Here is a 15,375-nt window from a genome sequence, read left to right as displayed (position 1 = left end):
TATCGTTCCCTTGCTATTTTTATTTTTTTTGGAGACGGAGTCTTGCTGTCTCCCAGTCTGGAGTGCAATGGTGCGATCTCCGTCTCCCAGGTTCAAGTGATTCCCCTGCCTCAGCCACCTGAGTAGCTGGGATTACAGGCATCTTCCACCAAGCCCAGCTAATTTTTGTATTTTGGGTAGAGACAGGGTTTCACCATGTTGGCCAGGCTAGTCTCGAACTCCTGACCTCAAGTGATCTGCCCACCTGGTCCTCCCAAAGTGCTGGGATTACAGGCGTGAACCACTTCGCCCAGCCCCTTGTTTCTTTATGCCAACTTTTTTTTGTTGTTTATGAGTGTAGATATGAGAGAGAAAGGGAGAAGGAAGAAAGATATCACTAAACCTCATACTGTTAGTTTAATGTTATTACTAAATTAAGCCATGGAGAGATAATTTAGTAAGTAGCCACTTTTTAAAATAAAAATGTCCTTAGTGAACATGATTGGCTATATAAAGGTTTTGAAGAACATTTTATATGTGATTTAAACTTAGTTGAATATTTGGATTAGTTGCAGGACAGTGGGGAAGGTAGCATATTTTATTTCCAGTCATTTTATAAATAGATTATTAATAAAATTTTTTTTTTGCAGAATGTATTTTCTGGCATAATTTTCAACCAAGGTTTTTCTCAGTGGGGCGGAATAGTATCTTCCTCTTGATTAAATATTAGCTTATCTATTGTGAACTATTTAACTTTAGAGTTTTTAGCTGTCAGTAATTAAGAGTGGAGACTCAATTCTGGTGAGGATACAACATTGTAGGGAGCAGTAAATAAATATGCTTTGAAAAACAATCCAAATGTCATTGCTTTAATTTATTTAGCTTATATCGATTTGAACTTTTCAATAATGTGAAGGCATGTGAGATTGTGTTTATCAAAGCAGCTTGAGCTGATTAACAATCGAATTACCAGTTTCCTCAAATAGCTATAAACAGAGTGTTGACTGTTCCTTCCCAGAAAAGGTTAACACTGTGTTTAGATTTAAGAGTTTAAGTTTCCAAGTTAGATCTACAGACATCTTTCCCTTTCTTTGAGGTTCTTATTTCTAAACGATTTTTCCCTTTCTTGTTGGCAGATTTACCATTATAATGGAATCTGTGAAGGGTTAAAGGCTTTCTGAAGATCTCATTACCTTTAGAAAATTAGGCTAAGTGCCTGTCATAGTCCTTAAAACATATGCCTACAAGTCCAGTACTTATTTATAATTTGGCCTGAAAAATACAGGATACAGATGAAGGCAATGGCTTTCAAACCTTTTTTGACAGTAAACTACAGTAAAAAATCTATTTTGTATCATGACTCAGGATGGATACTTGTTGTTCTTTTGAATGTAGAATGTACTCCTTGAGTATTTATTAAATATTTTTAAATCATAGTAGTATAAAAACACTGGGGTAATTTAAAAAAAATCAATCTATTGTTTTCCTAAAGTGGGTTTTTTTTCCTACTAAAAAGAATTTGTTTAAAGAAAAAAGAGATACAGTTAATCAAACCTCTCATAACTTTTCTTTGCTGGTAGTTTTTTTTTTTTTTTTTAACAGAGTCTCACTGTGTTGTTCAGGCTGGAGTACAGTAGCACAAACTACAGCTTCTGCCTCCAGGTTCAAGCAATCCTTTCACCTCAGCCTCCCGAGTAGCTTCGACTACCATAGCCACCTAATTTTTTTATTTTTGTAGAAATGGGGACTCACCATGTTGTGCAGGCTGGTATTAAACTCCTGGCTTTAAGCGATCCTCCTGCCTTGACCTTCCAAGATGCTGGGATTACAGGCATCAGTCACCATCCCTTCCTACTGGTAGATTCTTAATTCCCTGCTGACTTGACTACTTTTTGTTAGAGATTCTTGAGAGCAAGCGGAAGATATTACTTATATTTTTACCTCTGGTACCAGCACAGGCTAGACACCTAAATTTTTGTTCCATTATTTCTAGGTCATGTATGTCTTACCACCTGGTAAGGGCAAATTAAAGCCATTCTGCATTAGGACAACAACTAAATCGTATTTTAATTTAGTTCAATTATTTTTTGAGACAGGGCCTGACTCTGTTACCCGGGCTAGAATACAGTGGTACAGTCATGGCTCACTGCAGCCTTGACCTCCTGGGCTCAAGCAGTCCTCTCGCCTCAGCCTACTGAGTAGCTGGGACTACAGCCATGTGCCACGATGCCCAGCTAATTTTTTGTAGAGACAGAGTCTTGTTATGCTGGCCAGGCTTGTTTTGAATTTCTGGGATCAAGGAATCCTTTTGCCTCAGTCCCCCAAAGTGCTGAGATTATAGGCATGACACACCACACCCGGGCTAAAATTTTATTTTCACTTATTAATTTCTTTTTTTTTTTAATGTAATGCTCTGAATCACATTGAAAAGGAAAATAAAGGAAATGAAACACAAGAGAGATTAGTAGAAGATATTTAAACCTCATTATGAAAAGAAGGAGCAAGGGGAAGGGATAAATTAATATTTCAGAGAGTTAAGATTTAAAGTAACATCTTTCAGAAGGTCAAAAAAAAAAAGAGTAAGGTATGAAAAATAGATAGTTATTTAAATTTTAATAATCCACACTAAGAACACTTGTGTCCAGAAGGGGGCATTATTGTAATGTGGGCTATGTTTGAGTACTGAGTATCATTGATGAGCTTAGAAGAGACTTCACAACTTTGGGTTACATGCATCCCAAAAGCTCACTCCTTGCATTTCACTGTCTTCTACCAACACTCCCAATCCCTACATTCACCTTCCTTGGCTGTCTAGCTTTTCCAGGTCTTTCTTCCTGATAAAAACCCCTTCTTGCCAGAGGCTTTCTTCTACTCGAAAAATAATTCAGCTATATGCCATCCTTTGCCCTTGAGACTTCTGTGTAGTTCTGAGTGGTTGACCCAGACTTAATGCTAATTCTAAATCTAGGTGCATTCCCAGGTCCTTTGTGGTCTAAAAATATTCTAGTTGTTTCTTCACAGGCCAAAATCCAGCAGTGTTAATTTTATATCCTTGGAAGGCCAAGGTCTAAGCTGACAGGAAAGGCTTTCTTGATTGGCTTTTTGTCCTGGAGAGTTAAAGAGGTACAGAGGTACAGTCTTTTTCACATTACTTATATGGTCAGTGACTGCCATGGTTTAGCTGTTTTTTTTTTTTTTCTTCTGCAATGGTTGTCAAAGAAAACAGGTGTCTGTGCTCGAAACTTCTAAGAAGCTGAAATTCATTAACATACTCATCTATGTTTATATTAATTCCTTTATTTTATATTAATTCCTTTATTTTATACCATTTAAAGCCTGTTTTAGGCTGTTTTATATACAGAACTGTGGAGTAAAGGTAATCTGATTGAATCACTGTTCTTACTAAGCAGATCATATCTCAGATACTTGTCAAAAATTATTAATGGTTTATGTTATTTTCAAGGCTGATCAGACTTAAAAACCATCCTTAAAAATGAGTTCCAGAAGCGAGTCTTTTCTTACGTTTGAGAACCTATGAGTTGAATAGTGTTTCTGTTTTGTTTTTGCCTCCTGAATGCATGCATTCATTTGTTCTCAGGGGTTTATTGAAGTCTGGGAATATAGTGGTATTTGCCTTATTGTGTAATTATAGTATTCTTTGATTTTTCTAGACTAATTGGGTTAAAATGTAGCAGTCACCAAATAACACTATCATTTCTCTTTTTAAAAATTAATTTTCCTCCTTTTATAATGATAGTAATTTTTTTCTAGGATTGTCCCTTCTGTGGTATACATTATTTATTATTGCAAGATGTAGCTGTGGCTCAGATAATAGCTAAGAGTCCTTTATAGAGTCTTTTCCATCATTTGGCTTGAAACTATCTTTTGGTAGAAAGAAGATAGTTCTGGGATGGAGATATTTATATAATTACAAATTTGAAGTCACTGATTTATTTTGCCTTTGTTTGGCTAAGAAACTGGGATAATATGGTAGCATCACCCTTTGGATTTATTTTTTATTTCTGAAACTTTTATTTCAGAACTGGCTATGTTAATGTGTATATTTATGTCTGTATAATTAATATTTAACCTGTTTCTGTGAAGAATTTTGATTAACATTTTTAAAAAATGTAGTCTTTAACCAAGTGAAATACTGTTGAACTTGTTCAGTGGAGTCATTGATACTTGAAATCATCAGAAAGAGGGAAAAGCATGTTAAACTGAAAAAGAATTCTCTAGTTCATCACAAATAGATTGATGGGAATTTTACTAATTTTCCTTCAACCCCTCTGATATGTACACTTGGAAAAATTGTTTTTCTGAGTATGAAATTAAGTATGTAATTTAAAGCGTACAAAATTTCTTCTTTAAAAATCTTGAAAACATTTTTGTGGTGCCTCACTATAATTTAATAAACATTTATTTGTGTTTACAGCACAGTAGGCAAACAACTGTTAAGTATTACTCTATTCCTGTATCAGTTGGGACTTAGACTAGGGGAAGCCTCACAGTGAAAGATGGACAAAAAGATGAGGAAATGTAACCTAAGGTAAATTAAGGGACATTAATATTCTTCTACTTTAGATAAAAATCATTTTTAGCTACTTTGAATTATACATATAGCACCTAGCACAGTATCATCTACATGTAAACTATAGGAAGCTATCTGGTCTTACAGTTTTTTTCTGACAGATGTAATCACAATATTAGAAACATTATGTTTTTATAGTCCTTTGAAATTTAAGCAGTTAGTCACTGTATCTTAGGAAAGAAATATTCTAGTTGTGATTTTTTTCTTCTAATCTTATTGGTGTCAATTAGAATTTGCCATTGAAAAAATAAGGATTATCAGTTTTATACCTATGTTTAAGATGCAAGTCATCATAATATATTATACATTTCATTACATTACCAAACCCACTGTTTTTACTGCAGCATGTATAAACATTTAGACCTAATTTTAAGGTTCAATGGATGTGACTATCCTAAAAAACACAGACTTTTAATTAAATACTTATTTCTTTAGTTTACTTATTTCTATAACTAGGAACTTGCCTTCTTTTCAGTAGACTATTAAAAGAAGGGCTTTCAGCTCAACATAAACTGTATTAGTCACTTAATATCATACACTGAAAAATTATTTTGGAAAGATACTTGGGATTGGGGACATTTATGGTAATATTTAACCAGAAGATGGCAGTGATGATCCTCCTATACTCCCTGCAACGGTAATCAAAAAGTTTTACAAATGTCATAGCATGAAATGTGCACGTTCAGCTGTTGTTATATAATGTTAAAAGTTGAGGATCTAGGGGAAAGCACTTGCTGTTTATTTTATATACTATGAAAAATGTGTATTTTTCTATAAGAAGGGATTAAGAATATTTTGGGTGTCTGTATCTTTGTCTGTACACTTCAGTTTTTTCTGAATACTGGGGTAAGGAAGTTCCCATAAGTCTTGCCTTGTTTATTTGCATGCGTCACTTTATGTTATGCATAATGTCTAGAAGGCATGCTGTTTTATGGCCTGTTTGCATTTTTCACCCAAATTGCTGGAAACTAATGAACGTTTTAAAGGAGCCATTCCTTTAGCTGCAGTCATTTCTCTAAACTGACATCTTTTTGGGGGGGTTGGGAGGACTGAAATCATTTTAAACATTACTTTTTGAAGAAAAAAATTATTAGGCAAAAGTTAATATTTTAAAATAAATCTTGAGAAACCAGAGATTAAATAACTTAATGAAACATATTTCAGAGTTGAATTTTGGCAGCAATTGTAAATAGTATTTATAATCTGGTGATATTAAAAGTGAAAAGTTACAAAGGGGAGAAGGAATGCTCTCCTTTGAAAATTAGTGGCCACATTTGGTGGTGAATGAGATGAAGATGCATCCTTCCATAATTTTGCCTTTTTAAAAAAATTATAAAGCTCAAATGCATTTTGCCAGAAAAATTGCATGAATCTTCAGCATGTGTTGTTAACTTTTTGTCTTTTCCCCTTTCTTTTCTGCTGTTCATTTTCATTCATATATTTTTGATTTTTGGTTTGCCATTTTTTTCTTTTTTGTTAATTACTTCATGTTAAATTATTTTTGAAACGTCATAAGCTGAGCAACCTCTCCGTGTAGTAACAGCGGATACCTGTCTATTTCACTATTTAGTCCCTCCTCCTATGTCTCCATCCTCCAAATCTGTGAGCACTCCAAGTGAAGCTGGAAGCCAAGACTCTGGAGATGGCGCCGTGGGATCTAGGTACAGTAATTTTCCTTTTAATATTTTAATGATAGAATGCATTCAGTGCCCAAATACTGTTGATACTTTAAAGGGCCTCTAAATAATTGTGTCAAGTTAGTCCTAACATTTTAAAATCTAAAATGGTATAGAAATTCTCTGTTGGACATTGGCAGAAAAAAACTTTTTTTTTGTTAATAATATTTTGAGCGTCACATTTAATTAGTACTAGTCAACCGGTTTTATGCTAATTATTTTATATTAAAAATAGTGATATTAATGGATTTAGATTTTTCTGTTTAAACAAACTTTTTGTTGGTTATCATGTGAATGTTTTGGGTGTAAATAGGGTAAAACCTCTCTCTTGTGCTTGATTCCCCATTCAGTAATTGAAAATGTAAACAATTCTGTTAAACAGCTCAATTCTGTTCTATTAAGTCATTAGTTCTGCTAATTAAGATAGTGAATAATAATGCATAAAATGTCAAGAGTAAGGAGTAACTGCTAAGGACAACATTAAGAATGTTTACTGTCAAGTATTCCTGAACTTGCATCTTCCTTGTAAAATTACATTTCATGTTTGTTTTAGGATCCCGCATACATGTTGGGTCTTGCTTTTCAAAAGTTCAGTAAGATTTCAGCTTTCGCCGGGCGCGGTGGCTCAAGCCTGTAATCCCAGCACTTTGGGAGGCCGAGACGGGTGGATCACGAGGTCAGGAGATCGAGACCATCCTGGCTAACACGGTGAAACTCCGTCTCTACTAAAAATACAAAAAACTATCTGGGCGAGGTGGCGGGCGCCTGTAGTCCCAGCTACTCGGGAGGCTGAGGCAGGAGAATGGCGTAAACCCTGGAGGCGGAGCTTGCAGTGAGCTGAGATCCGGCCACTGCACTCCAGCCCGGGCGACAGAGCCAGACTCCGTCTCAAAAAAAAAAAAAAAAAAAAAGATTTCAGCTTTCTTTCAAAGATCATATTGGGAAAAGTATCACTACTTATTCTTTGTCACACGCATACACACACACACTCAAAATAGTATTTAATGGTATTGTACTTTTTGACTTCTGAAATGAAATTAAACATAGGTAGTCAAAATCTACAGCTGATTAAGAATGCTTATTTTGGGCCAGGAAGTTGCATGTCCTCACCAAGAATATCTCTAACACACCTTTTAATAAGACATAAACTGTTAGAAGTTTTATCCTTTTTTTGTCTAGTCCCTCTAGTTGAAGTTGCAAACCAGTAATAAATATCTAAAAGACAGGGCAAGAAAAAAGAAGCAAGGTGACTAGATGATCTGTAAACTCAATACTGCAGTCAGCTCTTGAATAATCAGGTTATCATTAATGATTAAAAGGCACATAAAGCTTGCCAGCTTGAATTTGAGAAGTGCTTTCCAAATAGAACCAAAATTGCAAATCTAAGCTATACTCTCTTTGGAGGTAAATGACATAACTCTTTCATTGAAGAAAAATCAAAATTTTATTTTTAGAAATAATGTTATTAGCTTATAATATAGTATGTGTTACAGAATAAGGACAATTTGTCTAATGTAAATTCACTTTTATAGGTTAAATTTTTTTTCGTATTTTGTACTTCTGTATTTTTATACAAATATGTCATTATTCCTTTATTTTTTATTTTTTTTTTGCAGACAGGGTCTCTGTCACCCAGGCTGGAGTGCAGTGGCGCAGTCTTGGCTCACTGCAACCTGTGCCTCCTGGGCTCAAACGATCCTCCCACATCAGCCTCCCGAGTAGCTGGGACTACAGGCACGCGCCACCATGCCTGGCTAATTTTTGTGTTTTTTGCAGAGGCAGGATTTTGCCATGTTGCCCAGGCTGGACTCGAATTCCCAGACTCAAGTGATCCACCCACCTTGGCCTCCCAAAGTGCTGGGGTTATTGGCATGAGCCACTGCACCCAGCCACTGTTCCTTTAGATAATTAATAATCAACTGGCATTTTTAAGTGAAGGGTTTTTTTTTTCCCTTCTACAACATTACCATAGTAAAAATATTTCCCAATATAAAAAATTTTTATATTTATTAAATGTCTTTATTTGATATTATTATTTTATGTAGATACTATACTGTGTACATTATGACACGTTGTTCCTGATTTTGAATAGTAGATTATTTTAATTCGGTGTCAGCAAGGTTGCTTTCAAAAGTACTTTGACACCTACTTAAGTTTTTTAAATTAATGTGAATTAAAACATGTCCCCATGAGTTTTATGGACAAGCCAGAGATTATTAGAGACCTTTTAGAATATTGTAAATTAACAGAGGGAGTAATACTGGTAAGAAAAATATTTATTCGTCTATAGAGCAAATATTAAGTTACCAACTTTATTAAATACTATGGCTTACCACAGAAGATAAAACATTCATGGTCCTTGCTTTCATAGAATTTACATTGTAGTGATTACATCATGAATTTAAAGATACTGTTGGCTTTATTGAAAAGCCGTAAGGGTAATGTGCTAATCTATGTTTAATGTGAAGCGTAGTTTTTTTTTAAATGATAAATTGTAAAACACAAAAACAAATAGTTAATATTTTTTAAAGTATTTGTTCTTGTTAGATAATGAATACAAAGTTCGTTTCTTGTGAGTTTAACAAAGAGAAAAATCCTCTTTTTGAATGAGGTGACCTTACATTTCTTTTTTTTTTTTCTTTGAGATGGCATTTCCTTCTTGTTGCCCAGGCTGGAGTGCAGTGGCAAGATCTTGGCTCACTGCAACCTCCACCTCCTGGGTTCAAGCGATTCTCCTGCCTCAGCCTCCAAAGTAACTGGGATTACAGGCATGCACCACCGTGCCCAACTAATTTTGTATTTTTAGTAAAGACAGGGTTTCGCTATGTTGGCTAGGCTGGTCTTGAGCTCCTGACCTCAGGTGATCCACCCATCTCAGCCTCTCAAAGTGCTGGGGTTGCAGGCTTGAGCCACCATACCCAGCCACATCTTTTTAACCTTAATATGTACATTGTCTCCTTTGAGAGCACAGACTCACTTGGAAACATTAATTTTCAAGAGGGCTGAGTATATTCTTTTTTATGTATACATACACGCACACACAATAATAGAAAATGATGAATTCTACTAAATCATATCCAGCTTTCATAGAGGCAGTTATAATTGTGATGGTGATATTGGCAGTGAAATAATGCATTTCTCAATATGTGACATTTAAAAAGAGTGCCCAGGTCTGAGAATGAAACCTAAGGAACTCATATTGAGCAAACACAATGTTAATGTAAGAATAAAGACAGTTAGAAGAAATATAATAGGAAAATGCATGAAGAAATGTGAGATATGTGTATGCACGTGTACATGTAGTTTCAGTTGGCCAAGATGGTCTAAGATTAGTACACTCAGGGAGTAGGAATAGATAAGACATTATAAAATATGCTATTTAAACATGTTTGAATCACTCTGAGTGCCAAGAATTTCTGTCGGGACTGGTGGTAATTTATGAATAAATATAAAAGGCCATGAGAAATGATCTCTCTCTAACTTTGCAGATTAGGAAGCTGCATTACATTTGTTATCTCAAAAATTTAGGAACAATTATTCAATGGGGTAATCCAGGCCTCTTGTTCCTTTTTTTTTTTTTTTTTTTTGAGTTGGAGTCTTGCTCTGTTGTCCAGGCTAGGGTGCAATGGCGTGATTTCACCTCACTTCAATCTCTGCCTTCTGGGTTCAAGCAATTCTCCTGCCTCAGTCTCCCCAGTAGCTGGAATTACAGGTGTGTGTCACCATACCACACCAGCTACTTTCTGATTTTTAGTAGAGATCGGGTTTCACCACGTTGGCCAGGCTGGTCTCGAACTCCTGACCTCAAGTCATCTGCCCACCTCGGCCTCCCAAAGTGCCAGGATTACCAGTGTGAGCCATCGCGCCTGGCCCATTTTTCCGTTTTTGATCAGTGTACTTCTCAAGCTTTGTACTTGCAATTGTACTCTATATGCCTGAAGATGCCCCTAATAAATGTAATCATGTACATGTATGTCCAGTGCGTTTTCAGTACTGGCTGTATTTTGAGGTACAATCTTACTTGATTTTAGACTAAAATGACATCCTCAACAAGGAATTTTATGTCATTGGTAACAGAGCTCTTACTTACATAATGTAAAGGCTGTTGACAGCACATTTCTTGGAGACCATCTCATAGAACTTTCGATTTAACAAAGCCTAAGCTTGTTGCTATTCATGGCTTAGTACAAAGTAGATCTTCACTGTGGCTGCTTCTTACATTGCATACACATAACCTTGTTTAAATTCCAAGATCTATTTTTATATGTTTTAAAATGAAGGACTTCTCTAGATTGATTATTATTTTTCTTGATAAATTATATAGGCAGGTAGAGAAACTATTTGTTGTATTAAAACATTGCAGCAACTAAAACTAGTTGTACATTATAACGTCTTACGTAAGTGAAAAATATATTTGACAAAAATGGTAATACTAAATGTATTGTGCTTAACTTTTTTTAGTGGGGACTGTGAACGTTATACAGTACCATACATAATTATCTTATATATTGCTGACCTATATAAATGTCAGTATGATAAAGTACCTTTTGTTCTATTAGTAACTAAGTTTGGCTCTGTAAGTTACTTAGCCAGCAGGCGATGCTAAAACTTATCACTGAATATTTAGGATTGATATTTGAACATAAAATATTTTTCCAGGGAAAAATCTATTTTTTCCTAGAGACAGAAATCTTTAGTTGTGTTCTTTAAGCAGATGATATGTAAGCCCAAGGCAGTGCTTAACCCATAGATTATAGAAGGGTCACATTTTGGAAACTTCAGCTATTTTGTATCCCAGTGGGATAGTCTTTGGTTTTGTTACCAAAAGGCTTATGTGTTGACTCATTTCCTTTACCAGTATGACAATTTCCTGCACACATTGAATGCTTTGGGGAAGATTAAAATGTTAACTAAGAGGTTTAAATGTGTTTGCTTTCATTGGGAATCTTAAAATTTCAACCATTTTATAGGCTAGCTTGTTATCCATAAATAATTACTTGGGTTGTGTGACTTTAGTTGTTCTTTTTTTTTTTTTTTTTTTTTTTGAGACGGAGTCTCGCTCTGTCGCCCAGGCTGGAGTGCAGTGGCCGGATCTCAGCTCACTACAAGCTCCGTCTCCCGGGTTTACGCCATTCTCCTGCCTCAGCCTCCGGAGTAGCTGGGACTACAGGCGCCCGCCACCTCGCCCGGCTAGTTTTTTTGTATTTTTTAGTAGAGACGGGGTTTCACCGTGTTAGCCAGGATGGTCTCGATCTCCTGACCTCGTGATCCGCCCGTCTCGGCCTCCCAAAGTGCTGGGATTACAGGCTTGAGCCACCGCGCCCGGCCGACTTTAGTTGTTCTAAAGCAGATCTATTATTATACAATATTAGTTTCCCATAATCTGCACATAATGTCTTTTAACTATTCTGGGTTGTGTGCTTGTATCTTTAACAATAGGAAGCCTATTGCATGTACTAGATGGTTGAGTGACCTGGTGGATTTTTTGTTTTGTTTTTTGATTTTTTTTCAATACTAACCAGAACATGTGTTTTTAAATTGTGAATAGTACTTTAGCTTTAGCTATTCATAGAATGTATTTGCTTGACTAACTTATGGCCTTCTTTGCTAATGCTTCATGGTTGTCCTACAACCATTTAGGACGCTGCATTGGGATACAGATCCATCAGTTCTTCAGCTTCACTCAGATTCCGATTTGGGGTATTGAATAGATTTTTTACCTTCCCTGTTTTATAATGAATTTGATTCTTTGTGAAACTGTCCTAATTTTATTTTGCTTAAGTTTATAATATTGTATCATGTAGTAAGGACAAGAGTTACATTTTACTGTGACACCTCATTTATCCAGTATCTTTAGTGAAAGGATATTCTATGTGATGTTCTAGGTACCCTAAGTCCATTTAAGTGTCCAAACTTTTAAAATTATTTCTGTATTTTTAATACAAGTTTTCCAGGATGTATTGAAAAACTTCTCAGACTTTTTCTAATATTCTACATGTAATTGAACCTTTTCAGGGTTACTTGATATGAATATTAATTTATTTTTCTGTATTAAAATTCACTGATGATTTCTAAGGTTTTGAGAGTAACGGAGATACTGGTCCTTACACTGTTCATTCATTACTATTTATTCATGAATCTAGAATAAAACTTCATGAATCTAGAATAAATAAGTGAGTGAATGAATGGATGAATAGATTATTCATAGAATGTATGGATGAATATTCTTCATATAATTGTCATTGAGCCCCTATGTTAAATAAATAGATTCTTTTCTTTCTTCCGTTTATATTTGGGTTTTTTTTGCATATTTTCTTAGTGAAACATTAGAAAACTGATGCTTTATAGTTTCTGTATTTATGTCTTTGTTTTTTAGAGTTTTAAAACTTGTTCTTTTAGAAGTTAATGCTGTAAGCTGTATGTATGGTTTTTTTCAATTTTGTTGACATAGAGATAAGATTATTCATCCATTCATTCATTCAGTTATTCTAGATTCTAATTTAAATTATAAATGTTTGCTGCTGCCATTTTGCCTGACTCAGATAGCCCTTTTCCCCTGATAATTTACAGCTTCTAAAACATATGAATATACCTTTTGAAATTGTGTCTAAAGTAAGGTAAATAAGCCTTGATTTGAGGCATAGAAGAAAAATATGAGTTTCTTGTACATGAACTGGAAGCCCTCTGTATTGGCCATGCTGAGGCTTCCCCCCCTGCCTCCCATTGCTTCCTTATTTTCAGTAAAAGTAGCTTTTGGATAAGTGAGGTATTACTTCCCTACCCACCTCCTCCTATAAAATCTTGGAATATTTTGTTTGTTTAATATTACGGTTTTTGTCTGTTAGACTCTATATGCATTCAAGTTGGTAATTTGTTCCTAATATTGTAGGCTTGACGATATTTTTCCAGCTATGTGAGTGATTTACTTTTTATATAATTTGCATCTTAAAAATCAGAATATAAAGTTTCTTACTTCAAATTTTATTCTTAGACTTCTAGATTACTTCAGGTTACTTAAATCGTCCACGTAGTTCTTTGACTATACTTTTTTCCCTTTTGTTTTTATTTCTAAACTAGAAAAGACATTTAAAAATTGTTACGGCCCACATTTTGGAACATTAATTTTTTAAATGTACTAATTTTATTTATACTTTATAATACTTTATTATGCTTTATTAGATTGTATAGGACTTGGATTTAGTTACTAAACAAAACTGAAGAGAATATTTACATAAGAAAAAAGTTAGATTACCAGTGATAGCCTGCCTTATATTCTGAAAGTTGCAGCAGTGTCTTTATTGTGTACCCTTTTAAGGCAGCTTCATCACTGAGAACTTTTTTGGGAGTTTGGAAGCCTACTTTATTTGGTTTCCAATTTAAACATCTAATAAAACCAATAAAAGATCTTCCAGATAGGTAATAAAATATATTTTTCTTTTGGTTCATTTTCCTCAGCCACAGCTCTCTTTCATTGTCAAAAAAGAATGTATTCCCTGTATTTAACTTAAACAGAAGTGACTTTAGTAGATTTACGGTATTCAAAAGATCTGTTGCTTTAGTCTAAGTAGAATATCTGGACCTTAGTTTGTCCATATATGAATCAAGGACAGTATTGACCATGCAGAGATTAGAGATTTAAAAGTTTTAAATATTTCATTTTAAAGTCCAAATTGATAGTGTAATTCTCAATTTCTGCCAAATAAAAGTAGAAAAAAAGCTTTCAGTAGAAACCTGTTTTTCAGTCGTAAAGCTGAATTCTCCTAGTGGCGAGATCAACTAAATGTGGTCTGAGTGATATCCATGTCTGATTCTGTAAAAAAAAATCCAGGAAGAACCATATCCCGGCTGAAACCAGTTCTGACAACAACCTTATTCAGTGGTCCACTCTGAAGTTCCTATTCTCTTACTTCATTATTGCCCACACATTTGTTCTAAATAATGAAATTACTTGCCTTTTTAAAATGAAAAATAAAAACACTGAATGATTCAGAATTCAGAAATATCTTTTGCTTTTGCTACCTTCTCATTCTTTTGCTAAAATAAAGCCAATTGTTAATCTAAAATTTCTTGAATAAAATGGATTGAAATTACAATGTTGGGTGCAAATGACTGTTTAATTCTTAATTTTTGAAAATAACATGGTTTGATGTAGTTAAAATGTATTATTTGTATTTACTCAATTTAGACGAGGACCTATTAAACTTGGAATGGCTAAAATCACTCAAGTCGACTTTCCTCCTCGAGAAATTGTCACATATACAAAGGAAACTCAGACTCCAGTTATGGCTCAACCCAAAGAAGGTGAGTATCTATCCTTAATATAATTGTCATTGAGCACCTATGTTAAATACATAGATTCTTTTTTTCTTCCTTTGATTTTTGTTTTATTTCTTTTTTGCTTTTGTATTTTGGCATATTTTCTTAGGGAAATATGAGAAAACGAATGCTTTACAGTTTCTGTATTTATGTCATTTTTTGGAGTTTTAAAACTTACTAGAAGTTAACGTTGTAAGCTGTATGTATGGTTTCTTAATTTTGTTGACATAAATTTAAGTCTTTCAGCCCTTATTTTGTCATTAATATATACTGCTTTTAGAAGCCAAAAAGCTTAAGAATGTTCTATTTCTGTCATTGAGCATAATTCTTCCCCAAAAGGGAGTGGGTCCCATAGTAAACAAAGTCATGTAAATTATTTCTGAATAGCACACTGTACCCTGATGTTATTCATACTAATGAACAAATCTAGACTCAATTCTTAAACTTTTTCTTTTATGATATAGTGGCTCTATTATGTTGATTAGTTAGTAGCCTGTAATTTGTGTATAATATGGGGAAGTATGCACAGACCTATTGAATGTGGAGACCCTTTGGTTCTTAAACCAGAAAGCATTGCAAATAGCTAATGATTCAAGCATAAAGTACTATGATCTCATTTCCTAGTAAGGCTAATGAATTTATATCATACCAAAAAAAAAAAAAAGATTTATGTGAGATCCCTAATACACTTCACAGTGTCTTATCTGAAGCTTTTGGGGCCACATATGTATTAGAATTCTGAATTTTTCAGATTATATAAAAGTAATAAAACATATGTATCATGTGTTAACACTGCAGTAGTATTTTGGGCAT

General features: G+C 34.4%; 1 protein-coding gene across 11 annotated transcripts in view; it reads left to right on the top strand.

The window, feature by feature from the left end:
* Positions 1 to 15,375, top strand: part of DYNC1I2 (dynein cytoplasmic 1 intermediate chain 2) — a 63,552-nt gene that overhangs the window by 13,906 nt on the left and 34,271 nt on the right. For 4 of the 11 annotated variants that reach the window (XM_033231141.1, XM_033231140.1, XM_033231139.1 and 1 more), the window contains 3 exons: positions 6,141 to 6,231; positions 11,887 to 11,946; positions 14,432 to 14,547. In XM_033231141.1, coding sequence (XP_033087032.1) covers positions 6,141 to 6,231; positions 11,887 to 11,946; positions 14,432 to 14,547 — 267 coding nt within the window. Of the gene's footprint in view, positions 1 to 6,140; positions 6,232 to 11,886; positions 11,947 to 13,135; positions 13,160 to 14,431; positions 14,548 to 15,375 lie in introns of all 11 variants that reach the window. The other 7 variants (XM_033231146.1, XM_033231145.1, XM_033231144.1 and 4 more) reach the window with 2 other exon arrangements.

Source organism: Trachypithecus francoisi, unplaced genomic scaffold, assembly GCF_009764315.1.
Source record: "Trachypithecus francoisi isolate TF-2019V2 unplaced genomic scaffold, Tfra_2.0 Lachesis_group13, whole genome shotgun sequence".
NCBI classification, from domain to species: domain Eukaryota; kingdom Metazoa; phylum Chordata; class Mammalia; order Primates; family Cercopithecidae; genus Trachypithecus; species Trachypithecus francoisi.
The sequence above is the reverse complement of the archived record's forward strand: the minus strand, read 5'-3'. Positions and strand labels throughout refer to the sequence as shown.